The sequence below is a fragment of the Condylura cristata genome, unplaced genomic scaffold, assembly GCF_000260355.1.
Source record: "Condylura cristata isolate star-nosed mole 26May11 unplaced genomic scaffold, ConCri1.0 scaffold00023, whole genome shotgun sequence".
NCBI classification, from domain to species: Eukaryota; Metazoa; Chordata; class Mammalia; order Eulipotyphla; family Talpidae; genus Condylura; species Condylura cristata.
Window position 1 is genome coordinate 34,580,718 of NW_004567124.1, and position 13,395 is coordinate 34,594,112.

Here is a 13,395-nt window from a genome sequence, read left to right on the forward strand (position 1 = left end):
TCTCCCCCCCACCCCCCATCCCTTAAGCTCCTGCTATGAGTGAAACCATCTGGTATATTTCTTTTTCTTTCTGGTTTATTTCACTAAGCATGATCCCTTCCAGCTCCATCCATGTTGCTGCAAAAGGCATGAGTTTATCTTTTTTGATTGCTGAATAATATTCCTTGTGTATATGTACCACGTAAGCGCAAAAACTATTCTAATACAGTTGCCATTTTACTCCTAAAGGATGAATAAAGGGAAATAAAGCATGTATTCACAATCTATGTTTTAGGTCTTTGTAAGATACTTGCTCTTTTATTACTTGTTGATAGCTCTGCTTGAGTCACTTTACCTGCTCTGAGGTACCCCAACAAAACCTGGGTCATCCTTTAGGCTAAATTCATTGCCTCCTTTCCCTGGGATTTCTGTGGCTGCTTATACCCCATAGCACTTTCTTATTTTTATTAACCCCTATTATACTAAGAAGTTATATGGAAGGAAATCACTGTGTAACTATGTTTAAAAAATTGTTACACCAATTCTTTTTGACTGTAACTGTTTTGGAATTATCTGGTTTAGGGAAGATTTTTTTTTGGGGGGGGAAGAATTTAATAAAAAATAAAAACTGATAAGGGACATTGATTGGGTCAGTAATCTTATATTAGAGAGCTTTATTCTGATGTGGCCATGCCCACAGGCAGATTTTTAGAGCCAACGGTATGTACCTTTGAGAAAGGATTGGGGGTTAGCTTAACATACTTTAATGCTGAGATGGAAATCAAAGAGATATATTTCTTTTCATAAATAGCAAATTCACATTATACTAAATAATGCATTTTAAGAAAAAACTTCATTTCTCAAATCATCAGCAGCAGTTTTTATGACTGACTAAATCTGCTAAATCTTTTCTGACTACAGCTATCAACTTCGCCGAAGATAAAAATGTCACCTATGTTTTGGCCAGCAAAATCTATAGTGATGAAGTTAAATTGAGGTGAAAATGTGCAATCTAATATTTTAGATTACTGTTCAAATTTTCTTTTGCAACCGTTACGGACAGATAAGTGATAAAGGATATTTAATAGGGAAAAAGACATATGGAAATGTAATGGTAGTGGTGGGTGGGCACACAGACAAAAAGAAAAAATATGTAACTTTACAAGTATGTAGCAAAATGGAAACTTTGCAATACATTATAAAAAAATATAGCTTCTCAAGCAAAAGATACTCGGAACACTTCATTTAAATTAGAGTACCGAAATGTATATACTTACATAGAATTTACATGAAAAATAAAATTTGAATATTCACTATGTTTCTCACTTAATGATTCATGGAGGATAATAAATCTATTTTTGCCCTGAGTCTGATTTTTTTTTTAAAAGATTTATTCTTAATTTATACATTTAAAGATGCAGAGGGTGAAAGGATTTACCAGAGAGTGAGTGGGGAACACAAGCAGATCTACTGAAATACACTGCTGATGCGAGCAGTAGGTGAGACAGGAGAGGTCTGCCATACCATGTAGGTCAGCTTTCTAGCACTGAGACTTTAATCCCTATACCCCTAGAGAGGCCCTGAGAGGCAAAATCTTTTCTTAATGTTTTGCTGGTCACCAACACCAAATTAGGTATGAGAACTGTAATGCCAAAGTAAATGATTACATTAAAGAAATGACTCCGTTGGTTTAATAAACAACTAAATACAAAACAATACACCAAAGAAGCTTTGTGTTTTTGGTGAAAATTCCTACTGTTGTTTTCAGCAAATGGATTTTGTACTTACTCTTACTTGTAAAAGTTAAGTATTTACAGAAGCCCCCCTCTGGGCAAAGGCATCATGCTAGGTGATACTCATGTTGGCACTAGTACAAGATGAAAACTAGACTGCGGGTCTTAAAAGAGATAGTAATTCAAGAGGATGATTAACAGAAGCACAGAAAACCCAGATACCAGGTTAGATCAACAACAGTGAGCTATGAGGGCTAAAGGGCTGGAAGAAACAGGAAAAGACTGAAGGAGAAAATAAAACTTGACATAGAATTTAAAGGATGAGTAGGATTTTGATGGTATGGGATGATGGGGAGGTGGAAAAATGAGTGAGGGAGAAAAGGTATTCTTGTGAAAGAAAGAATATGAACACAGACATGAAAGATGGGGACTCCAGAAGATATGTCGGGAAAAGGAAGATGAGATTGCATTACAGAAGACACTTGACTGTCAAATTTGAATGTGATCCAGTAAGCACTGAGGAGTCACTGAGCATTTTAGAGGATTAACACAAATTTTATTTTCTCACAACCATACATTATCATAGTCTGGTACTCTTTCTTTCCTATTTTTTTTTTTTCTCTCTCTCGCCTAAATGCTAGCAATGAGTATAAACCAAATGGAGGAGAAAGACCAGCAAATAAACGTGTCAACAATGAAAGGAGGCACAGGGAGCAAGGGCTCATTTGTGCTTTGTCCACGTTGTAGTTGAACAGTTCATTTTAACCACATTTTGGAACCCTAAATAAGTTTTTGACAGTCAAAGTACTATAGTTGACCATGATAAATTATGAAGTACAGCTTTCATTTGGTCTTCTTTTCTACACTTCAAATTCTGTCTGTGTTGGACTAGAAGAAATGACTAGAGCTAGCGGTTGTAATTAAAGGACAGATTAATGACTACATGCAAAGAATCCTTGAGCTAAAGTAAGTAAGTCAATCTAAATTTGGGATTTGAAATACTCTGCTATCCATTAAAAAAAAAAAAACCCAGCATTTCAAATAATACAAAAATCAAACAACAATATTATTATAAATCTGTATAATATCTAGATTGAAAACTAATTTACCTCATGGTCATGAGTGGCCTGTCGGGCTGCATCTAAAATATGAAAAGAATAAGAGAACATTAAGTTGAAAAACAAAACAACAATAAAACCCAAGTATATAACTGTGCCCAACTATGAAAACTGCTGGTACAGGTAGATCCCCACACATCTATTTTCTCTCATGCTTTATTAATCACTTGATCTTAGCCAAAAAAGCCAAGAAGCCATTTCTGCTTTATTAATCAGTCAGTCAACAAAAATAAGAGGGAATCCCATATTCACAGGCTATAAAATTAGACAAAAGAGAAATAGCAGGACAGTTCTTACCTTGAGGAGAACAGGGTGAGGAATGGATGGGCAACACACACCAAGGCTCTTTGTATAACAAGAGAGTTTAACAGGCAAATGCCCAAGTGTGGAGAGGATGCAGTTAGGGAATGACAGCCTGGTTATGGGTGGGGAGCCTTTGGCAGTGCTTACTGAAGAAGGGGAACTTGCAGCACTGACAAACAATTTTAAAGGAGAACAAAAGACCCAGGAAGACCAGGATCTTGTCTATCTTGTTCATTCACTGTGGCATCCATACTGCCTAGATAAGAGCCTAACAAGTAACAAGAGGTGCTCACTTCATATTTTTTTGAATGCGTGCATACATGAATAAATAAATAAAAAGGTTGACCACTAAGAGAAATGGCACATGAAAGGCTTAGAGGTGTTAAAACAAGATAGTTACATAGTTTAGATTTGTTTGGGGGCAGAGGAATACCTACACTGGGAATTAGGAAAAAGAAAAAAAAAAAGTTATCTACAAGGGTCAAGGATCTTAGAACATAGGCCCAATTCAATGCTGGATATAGAAACCAAACAGAAATGTCTGAGAGCAATGTATTTGTAGTGAAATTCCAAGGTAATACTTATAAGTAAATGTAAGGTGATAGAGAAATAAGAGAAGCTTATCTCTGATATTTAGCACTCCAAGAGGAGACTTTGTGATGCTCCTTAGTAGCACAGCAAGCTACTAATCCAACTGGGTCTGGTTTTGGTACCTTGCCTATGAGATTTGCCTTTCTGACGGTCCTGGGTTTTCCTACTGAAGACCTTGTAAGCCTCTGTCTTCTGATACTGCTCCAGTTCCTTCATGTAACGTTCCTTATCTCTGTCTGCTTCATCAAGGTAGCGCTAGGAAAGAAATGTGGATTTTTTTCAAGAAAGGGGTGTTTAGGTAAAATATCAATTATCTATTTGAAGAAAACAGGACAATAAGATATGAAAAGAAACGTATACAGGGAATAAGCCTTAGAGGAGAATAAAAATAACAAGTTATATGAATAGAATAATATAATCTCTCATAAAATAGATGATTTTGACTTTTTAGGCTACTTACTGCCTTTTTGAATTTAATGAAAACAAGTTGTAATGAGTATTCTCTTAAAAATTCATAAAGACAATTATAGTTATTTCTCTAAACCTACAGACAGAACTCCACATGGCCACTAGCATCCTCAAGAGGGTTACACAGCATACAGGCACACTTAATCTTCCCAGGGGAAGGGATGGAATATTGCTTTGTTTCTCTATCCCTAAACCATTCTGAGGGCAGGATATCATACATCAACTGGCTTTTTAAGAGCCAGAAGAGTAGGAAACTAAAACCGGGAAACACAAAGAACATAAAAAAGAATGACCTCATCCTATGGACCTAAAATGGACCACTCTGAGAAAGCTCTCTCTGCATGCTTTGAGCTATTAATTATTTAAACAAAGTTCATTGATCTACCAGGATAATTTTGTTTAATGCCTTGTCCTTTATATTCATCAATTAGATAGACAAAATATAAAAATACTACTACTAAGTGAACACAAACTGGAGACAGACATAATGTTTAAAAATGTTGTTTCAAAAAAAAAAAAAACAAAAAACGTTGTTTCATACAACAGTCAAATATAGGGAACATCCAATCCAACTGGTGAATGGGAAAATTTAAATATCAAACCACTTAGGTGGTTTGATACTTAAATATATTAATATTTAATAAATTTAAATATCAAAACACGTATAGTTTTAACTACAAACTATTGGGGGGGGGAGGAAACCCCACCCCACACCAATTACTATTGGTAACAATGAATATATAAATGGGTGGGTAGGGGAAGGATGCACTGGGCTGACTGGTGAACGTGGAAGGAATGGTGGAGTTGAAAAATCATTGTTTTGCAGTGATCATAGTAGGGATTAGATCAGGCAAAGGTCACTGATCAAAGCTAAGTCCAGGGGGAAATTAAGACATGCTATTTGCATATCCTTAAAATGTCTCTCCATAGACTGAACAAAATTAACATTACCAATGAGGGAATAAAAAGATAGCATGGCCTGCATATCACACCCAGGGAAGGACATATGATCTAGGCAGCATTCTGCCCAAGAACACATAACCTTAATCTAATCAGAGGAAACATCAGACAATTACAAAGTAAGGAATGTTCTGATAAGAGTAAACAAACTGGAAGGGAGAGGCAGGAGGGGGGTTACAGAGTTAAAAACAGTGTAATAAAGACAAAGGTTGTGGAAATAGCCCAATGAAAGGAATTTAGAGAATATTTCAAAACCTGATCCTATACTGGGGAAAAATATTATAGAGGAATGATGTATGGTCAATGGACAAAACTGGTATATGGATGATAGGTTAGAAAAAGTATTGTGTTAATTAAAGATTATAAGTTGACAATTATATTGTGGTTATATAAGTAAACTAATATGTTTATCCTTAGAAAATACATACTGACATATTTATGGGTAGAGGGCCATGATGTATGTAATTTGCCCTCAGATAATTCAGAAAAGTGTGTGTGTGTGTGTGTGTGTGTGTGTGTATGTGTAGGAGAAGGAGAGAGGGCAAATTGAGGAGAGAGAACAAATGCCTACACACAGGAACAAATGAGCAAGCACAGGACAGTATGTGTGCTTGTGTAAGTGGAAGAAGGAATAAAAGGGGTTAACGATGAGTGAAACACTGTACAGGGTATTTACATGTGGGTATTCTTTATAGTATTCTAAGTTTGCAACTTTTGTACAGCCAAAATTATTTTCAAATCAAAGGTTCAAAACCAAAAACCTTTATAGTACCTAACAGTGCTATCTCTAGTGATAATTGCTTCCCCCCCACTTATTCTGTATTGTCTGAAAAAAATTTAAGCAATGAGCTAATATTACATTTGAAAAATAAGAGTCACGCAGCCTCACAATCCCTTTATACAGTCAAGCGAAAACAATAGGCTATACACACTGCTTTCTATCAACTTGCTTGCATAAACACAGAGCTTCAAGTTGCAATTTAATCTGATTTGTTTTTGAATTCAGCTAATTCCTGAGAGTATTTTTCAACTTGGTTTTATTTGGTGTGGAATCCTTTTTAAAGAGGACACATTAATTTTTTCCTTAACCACATGATTAATGTGATAGTTATTATTTCATCCAGCGCTTACTACTATACACTCCTGTAGAAAGAGAAGACAAATGACTTCTTTCCATCTCTTAACTTTCTCACCTCTAAAATAAATAATCACAAAATTAAAAAAAAAGACTAAGTTATAACTGAGTAAAAGACATATAGCTATCTTCCCGATGTTGAAAATGCTAGGAATTTTTAATTGAAAGCCACTTCCACAATCATTACCACCACTCTGCTTTTGCAGCATTTTAGCCAGTTCATGGCTTTCTTGCTCTGATTTCCTCTCAAATTTCTCTAACAAATGGGTAAGTTTTCAGTTTTGCAGTTAGTTTTTGCCTTAGAAAACAATGTATTTATTTTGCTCTTACTTTATTTTCTTTAATAGGTTAAGTCTGCCAGAATTCTAGTTACCAAAAAAAAAAAAAAAAATTAAAGCAGCAAAATCTTTTTCTTAAATGAAATGTAATGTAACAGAATTTTGTCACTTCATTCAAGATTTTTCCATTTAGCTTGATAGAATAAACGATGTAGCTAAATTACTTAATATTCGGCTACTTTAAAAAAACCCTGGACTCTCAGCACAGAAAGCTGCTTTGGCTGATGAAGATGCTGGAATCGCTCCTGCTCACATCTGCCATGGACCATGAAGGACTGTAAAACCACTGAGCCAGAGAAAGGAGCCACAGGTCTCTGCCATCCTGACTTCCCAGGTGTGTGCCAAAATTGAATAATCAACTGTCTACCCTCTTTTTTCTTTTTAAAAAAGATTTATTTATTTATTTATTTATACATACATACATACAGACAGACAGACAGACAGAACTGAGTACAGGCCAGAGGTGCAGGTGTTGTGAGAGGATTAGCCAGAGACAGAGTGGGGAGCAGAACAGGCTGACTGATGAAGTTCACTGATGAGGGGAGCAGAGGGCAGGTCATGAGAGGTCTGTTGTGCCATGTGGGTCACCTCCTGGACGGGGATCAAACTCATATTGAAGTGACTTTAGCTTCCTAGTGCTGTGCTTTAACCCGATGCACCACCAGGGAGGGCCCTTTCTCTCCTTTTTTTTTTTTTTATAAAAAAGTTCTTATTTTTGCATAGAAGAATTGGGGTGTAAGACAGAGGAGTGGAGGCAGGGGTGAGAGGATTCATCAGAGACAGTGGGGAGCAGAACAGGCAGATTGACTGAAATACACTGCTGAGGGGAGTAGTGATGAGACAGGAGAGGTCTGTTGCATCTTATGGGTTAGAGCTTTGGCCGGTGATTGAACTCGGGCTATCGAGGTGATAGCACTAAGACTTAACCCCGAGACCACCAGGGAGGCCCTATCCACTGTTTTTCTGATAAAAGTTGTTTTGAGATACCAAAATCAAGCAAAGAGTCAGTAATAGGAACAGTTACCTGCTTTTCTTCAGGAGGCAGTTTACTCCATTCATTGCCCAACATTCTGGTGATTTCTGGAAACGGGACTTCAGGTCTTTTTGCTCGAAGCTGTTCTCGACGCTCATTCATGAACCGAACATATCCTGTAAGTGGGGATTTGGGTGCATTGCTGTCTCGGAGAGGTTTCTTCCTCTTTCTGCCTTTTGACCAACCTCCTCGTTTACTTCTTTGCTAGAAAACAAGACAAAATAAAAAAGCCAAAAATAAGATTACAACAACAAAATCCCCTTCTCTCCCAAACACAACAATCAACACCAACCAACAAAACAGGATATGAGCTGAGTTTTCCTATCATACAGCCTTGATAGTCAGAGCTCTCCAAATCTGTCATGCACCTAATTCAAGAGGGGCTCTAGATAGTTCACCTGCAGAACATTCACATTACATAAACTGTTGCACCAGAGGATTAATTTAGTGCTAACCCTAACATGAGAAGCAGTGGCACCATGGTAATGCAAAGCTGTGGTCTTCACCTGCCCTTAACAAGTTTTGACTTCTGAGAGAGTAATATGCGAAGTGAGAGATGCAGACATTGTTACAGTAATTCAGAAGAAGTGGTCACATGAACCCATGAACCGGGCCAATGAAGTGGTAAGTTGTAGCATACGGATTCCAAATCATTCAGGAAAGGGAATTTCTCACTGATACAATTCAGAATGGGCTTATTTCCCATAGCAGGTAGCATATCAACTTTAAAGTTAATAACTGTCTTAGAAAAAATTTCAGTTGCATATAGTACACCCAAATTAAAGATTAGTTCTTCAGCTTGATGATTTGTTCCTTAAGAAGTTTGTTTTATTAGAGGTCTTTGTGTTATTAATTATATCAAAAGATGAAATTTTCTCTAAAAAGTTTTAGAAAAAAACTGAGGTACTGTTGGTGTTTGACCACAGCCCTTTTCTATGAGATGTAAGTGCACGAAACTTTTGCTTTATAATTTTACAACTACAAAGAGTCTAGCAGGTAATATTTTATGAATATAAGAATTCTTATTACAGAAAAAAAAAAGATGAGCAAAACGGACAAAAATATCTAAACAGTAATTAAAGCAAGCAATCCTCCAGATATACATAACATAGTTATGTATAATTCATAATTCACGATTGGGATAACGGTATATTTGGTATTCATTTCTTCCCTTGTTTTTGTTTTGTAAATCTCGTAGCATTAAATCTACAAAAAAGTTTTAAGACAGCTGAGAAGCTTTAAGCATTTAAGATTGCCACCATGAAAACACATCAGCTTTTTAATAAGAAAAAAGACAAAAAAAATCAATAGTGGTTTTACTGTTTTATGGCAAGAAAATGTGCTTTAAATAGACAGTGGAATCAGTCATTTGGGGAGAACACTGAGGACACACCAAGGGCAAGACTGCCACAGCATATGGAATCTCTGTGTGAATTACAGAAATGCTCCCCCGTGGGAGAGAGAAGATTTGGCAAATGCTGCCAATCATTTAGGCACCCGTGAGTCCACGCTGCAGGGCCTGGTGAGCAGCATGGGGCCTAGAACAAGGGAATGTGGACTTCTCAATTATTTAATTAAGTCACTCACTCTGCCAATATGCATTTGTTGAGACTAATATGATACAGCTATACATTTCTAGAAAGGGGATAAAGAGTTTGTTTTTATGCAATTAAAGCCATTCATACATGGCTCCATGCGAAATAAGTAGAAAAGAGAACATTTTGCAGAATGTAAGAAGGCCAGATCTCATCAAGGCCAGAACCCTTGATTAAAGCCCTTGTTAACTGCTTTTTCAGAAGCTTCACAGACCAGTAAAGGGGAGATGCTTGGGCGCTTACCTCATCTTCATGCCTTTGCTCATTGCCTTCTGCTGTATTAGGAGGCTCATTTTGAAGCAACTGCCCTTGAGAGAGATCCTCCACAAATTCTGAATTGTTGGTGGATGATGTGACTCCACCACTATATGGAACCTCTGGGTGGGTTAACCTGAAGAATAAAAGGCAGAAATGCAAAAGCTCAGTATCAACTGATCAAAAATGTCTATTCAATCTAGGTTCAAGACAAATTTCACTGCCAGCAGAAACACATACCAGTCCTTGAATTAATGCCCTTTTCATTCTCTGTAAATGTATACAATGTCTCCATAGTAGTTACAGAATATTTTATAAAAATGGTTTTAGTACTTGACTGAACCAGGTCTCCTATAGAAAACAACTATAATCTTTTCTCCTCAAATTACCTCATCCCTTATCATAGACTTCACATCTTAGATTTGAGTATGCAACAGAATTTCATAAGCTTCCGGTCCTGTATCTCCAAGTAAAGGGAAAATGCTATCAATGGAAAAGGAGGAGAAAATTGAAGTTGTGGAGGTAGCTGCCCCATTAAAAAAGATAATTCTCAAAGCCTATTCTTTTTTTGGATGATAGTGTTTATTAACATCCAGACCATCTTGCTGTCAATATTATCAAGTTCAGGTACAAATTTTGTTAATAAATCAGACAGATATATTTCTTTTCTGTCCCATCATTCTGCTGTAGATTAGCCAGCAAACCAGTTCTTCTGAAAAGTAAACACAAGAGCGTATGGATGGTGGTTGGGTCTTTGACTCATCCTATTACATGTGGATAAAGGAACGAAGCAAAAGGCAACACCATGTGCTGGGCAGTTTGGAGGGAGGAAACTGGGTAAGAGCGTAACTAACATTGGTTGTCCTGGAAGAATGTATACTCCATGGTGCTACAGACAAACAATTATAATGCAATATAAGCACTAAAATAGAGATTTATTCAATAGAGTACTAAATCAGATTTATAAAATGTACCATTTTAGATGATGAATTTTATATAAATGGTGAGGATGCTAAGAAAGATTTTACAGAGAAGGTCCTTAAAGATAAATAGGAACGTGTCAGGTAAACAACATCATTCTAGGCAGAAAGAACAAGGCGTAATAGGGAAATATAAAAGGAGGCTACTGCAATAAACTAAGTGAGAGAGTAGGGTAGAGAAGATGGAGGACAGGGGAGAACAGGCCAAGAGATACTTAAGAGGTAAAATGGAGAAAATTCAATGACAGATTTGAATATAAACAGTGATGGAAAAAGTTGAGTCAAAGATAATCCTGAGGTTCTAGATTTGGGGACTATGTACCCTTAACCAAGGTAACAACTGGAGTCTGGCTGTGTGTGTGTAACAAAGTTTGAAATACTCATGATCTAATTAAGTATAGCTGTTCCATAGTCAACTGGAAACATGTGCTGACAGAACAGATGTGAGGGAAAGACAAGAGACAGATTTGAGAGGCACCAGGCCACAGGGACAGTGGGAAGAGCTAAACAGTCTCTAGGAAGCTAGTGAGAAGAAAAGTCAGGATAGAACACAATTGGAGCAGTAACATTTTAGGATCGAGTTAGGAGGGCATTAATTTAGGGCCAAGGTGGAAAGACTTTGAAGAAGGGAGTACTAACCAAGTAAAAAGTTGGAGATGTCTACTTAAACAAAGATACATTTTAGCAGAAAGATGCTGGCAATTTTAGATTATACAGTTTTGGTAGAATGATGGGCATAATAACCAGATTACAATGAACTGAGAAATGAATTAAAGCAGATGTAGGATTGTGCTGGAAATGAAAGAGTTTATACTTCTCTGACACTTTCTAGAAAACATAATGGATGATTCAAGAGGAGGTTCCATCTTTTTGAAAGCCTTTGAAAAAGAATAAGTAAGAGAATGTATATATTCAATGCCAGTCATGTTCTCTGAGCCAGGTTGATCTCAGCAGCTTTGTTTTTCCAAATGTTTCAATCATTTTGGGTGTCTCAGGCAACTAACTGTCTTTTCTTTGGAACAATTCTCATTTCAATTTTGCTATCATTTTAAGTTACTAACTCTAACATATTCTTATTTTAATAAAATATAAGAACTAAATCTGGGGAAAAACAGCAGTCTTATGACTCTTGAGTGAAACAGACAGGAAGCAGCAGAAAGTGCTGGAAGGAGTCAAATGTCTTGCAGATGACAAGTTGGATAACGACTGAAAAATACAGATTTTTTTTTTTGTTTCTGTGAATGAATTGTCCAACAACTCTTCCATTTGTGCTCTGGGTCCCACATCCTCTAGCTTACTCAAAATAGACAGGTCTTCTACAATTTTGCACTCTCTGGTATCATCAATTCTTCTTCTCTACTGTATTTATTAGTTTAATCAGTTCACAAACTACTCTTAAAAAGAAAACAAAAACAAAAACTCTACTCTTTTGGCTTCACTTCATTTTTCTCTTTTGCTTTATATAATTTCTTAAACTTATTGATTTTAATTTCAAGTTCTTCACAATTTCTTTCTAAATACATGTTGACAAATCTGGTCAAGTTGCCACTGACTTCCATGCTATATGAAGCATCATTTCCCAGAACTCATCTTACCCGAACTTCCAGATATATCTGAGATAATTGGTTTCTTCTACTCCCTTGGAATCCTTTCTTACCCTGGTTTCCAGGACCCTGCTCTTCTCTACTCTCCCTGTTACCCTTTTGCTGTCTGCTGACTCTGGACTATCCCAGGGCTCATGCAGTAGAACATGTCTACTTTTGTTTCTAAACAGAGCTTAAACACGTATTTAAATACATATTTAAACACTATCTCACCATATTCCCTGACTTTAAATATAAGCTGTATACTAATGACTCTTAAGTTTCTTTTTCTAGTCTGGACCTCCCTGAACTTCAAAACCTAGCACCAAGTTGCCTATTTGACACCTCTGCTTGGAGAGCTAATAATCATCTCAAAAAAAAAAAAAAAAATCTCCAAAGCTGAGTTCCTAAAATTCTTCCCCTACCTGCTTATTTTCCCCATCTAAGTTAATGGCAATTCCATCCCTTAGATCTCCCAGGCCAAAGACAACTTCAAAGTTGTCTTGCTTTCTCTCTCCCTCTCTCATCTTATCTGGTCTTTAGGCAAATGCCGCTTGGTTTGCCTTCAAAATATATCTACAATTCTATACTTTGTACCATACCCTCTCCAATTAGGTTTTTGCTCCTATTGCTCTGTCAACATACTCTTATTAAAGTCATTTAGTGATGTTCTCCAGGTCATCATCTCTCACCTGAACTATTTGAGGAATCTAACTGGTCTGTCTCCTTGCTTCAGCCCCTGCTCCCTTCACTCTATTCCCATAACAGTCATAGGTTCAGAGCCTATTAAAATGTAAGTCACATCGTAGTCTGTTCCAAATCTTCCAGTGCTTTCCAATCTCACTTACAGTAGAAGTTAACATGCCTATCTGACTTGTGATATCCTACACAATCTAGTCCTTGCTAAAATATGGATCTCATACCAGCTGCACTGCCATCATCTGGAATGCTATTACATGTAGAGAGCCTCTGACCTTAACTCAGACTTTCTGACTCAGAATCTGCATTTTGGTAAGCTATCTGGGCAATTCCTATGTAGATTACAACCTAAAAAAAACACCTGTAGGGTCCCCGCCCCATACTCTGCACTAGTCATTTCAGCCACCTGGTGAGACACCCCCCTGCCTTAGGGACTTCTGCATTACTTTTCCCTCTGCCTAGAATAATCTTCCTAGGTAACTGTATGCTGGCTACTTATTTCTTTCAGATCTGTATTTAAGCCACTTTCTCCATCAAGTCTTTCTGGGTCACCTTTTCTAAAGTCGTACTCCCAAACCCTCCCTTATCTTTCTCCTCCACTTCATTTTTTTTTTAATTATTTATT

The 13,395-nt window shown here is 36.9% G+C and overlaps 1 protein-coding gene across 1 annotated transcript in view; it reads right to left on the reverse strand.

Annotated features, from left to right (window-relative positions):
• HMG20A (high mobility group 20A) overlaps positions 1-13,395 on the reverse strand; it is a 69,979-nt gene that overhangs the window by 11,289 nt on the left and 45,295 nt on the right. The window contains exons 3-6 of the mRNA XM_004688001.2: positions 9,497-9,644; positions 7,650-7,862; positions 3,847-3,979; positions 2,822-2,853 (exon numbers count right to left, since the gene is read on the reverse strand). Of these exons, the coding sequence (XP_004688058.1) occupies positions 2,822-2,853; positions 3,847-3,979; positions 7,650-7,862; positions 9,497-9,644 (526 nt within the window). The remainder of the gene's footprint in view (positions 1-2,821; positions 2,854-3,846; positions 3,980-7,649; positions 7,863-9,496; positions 9,645-13,395) is intronic.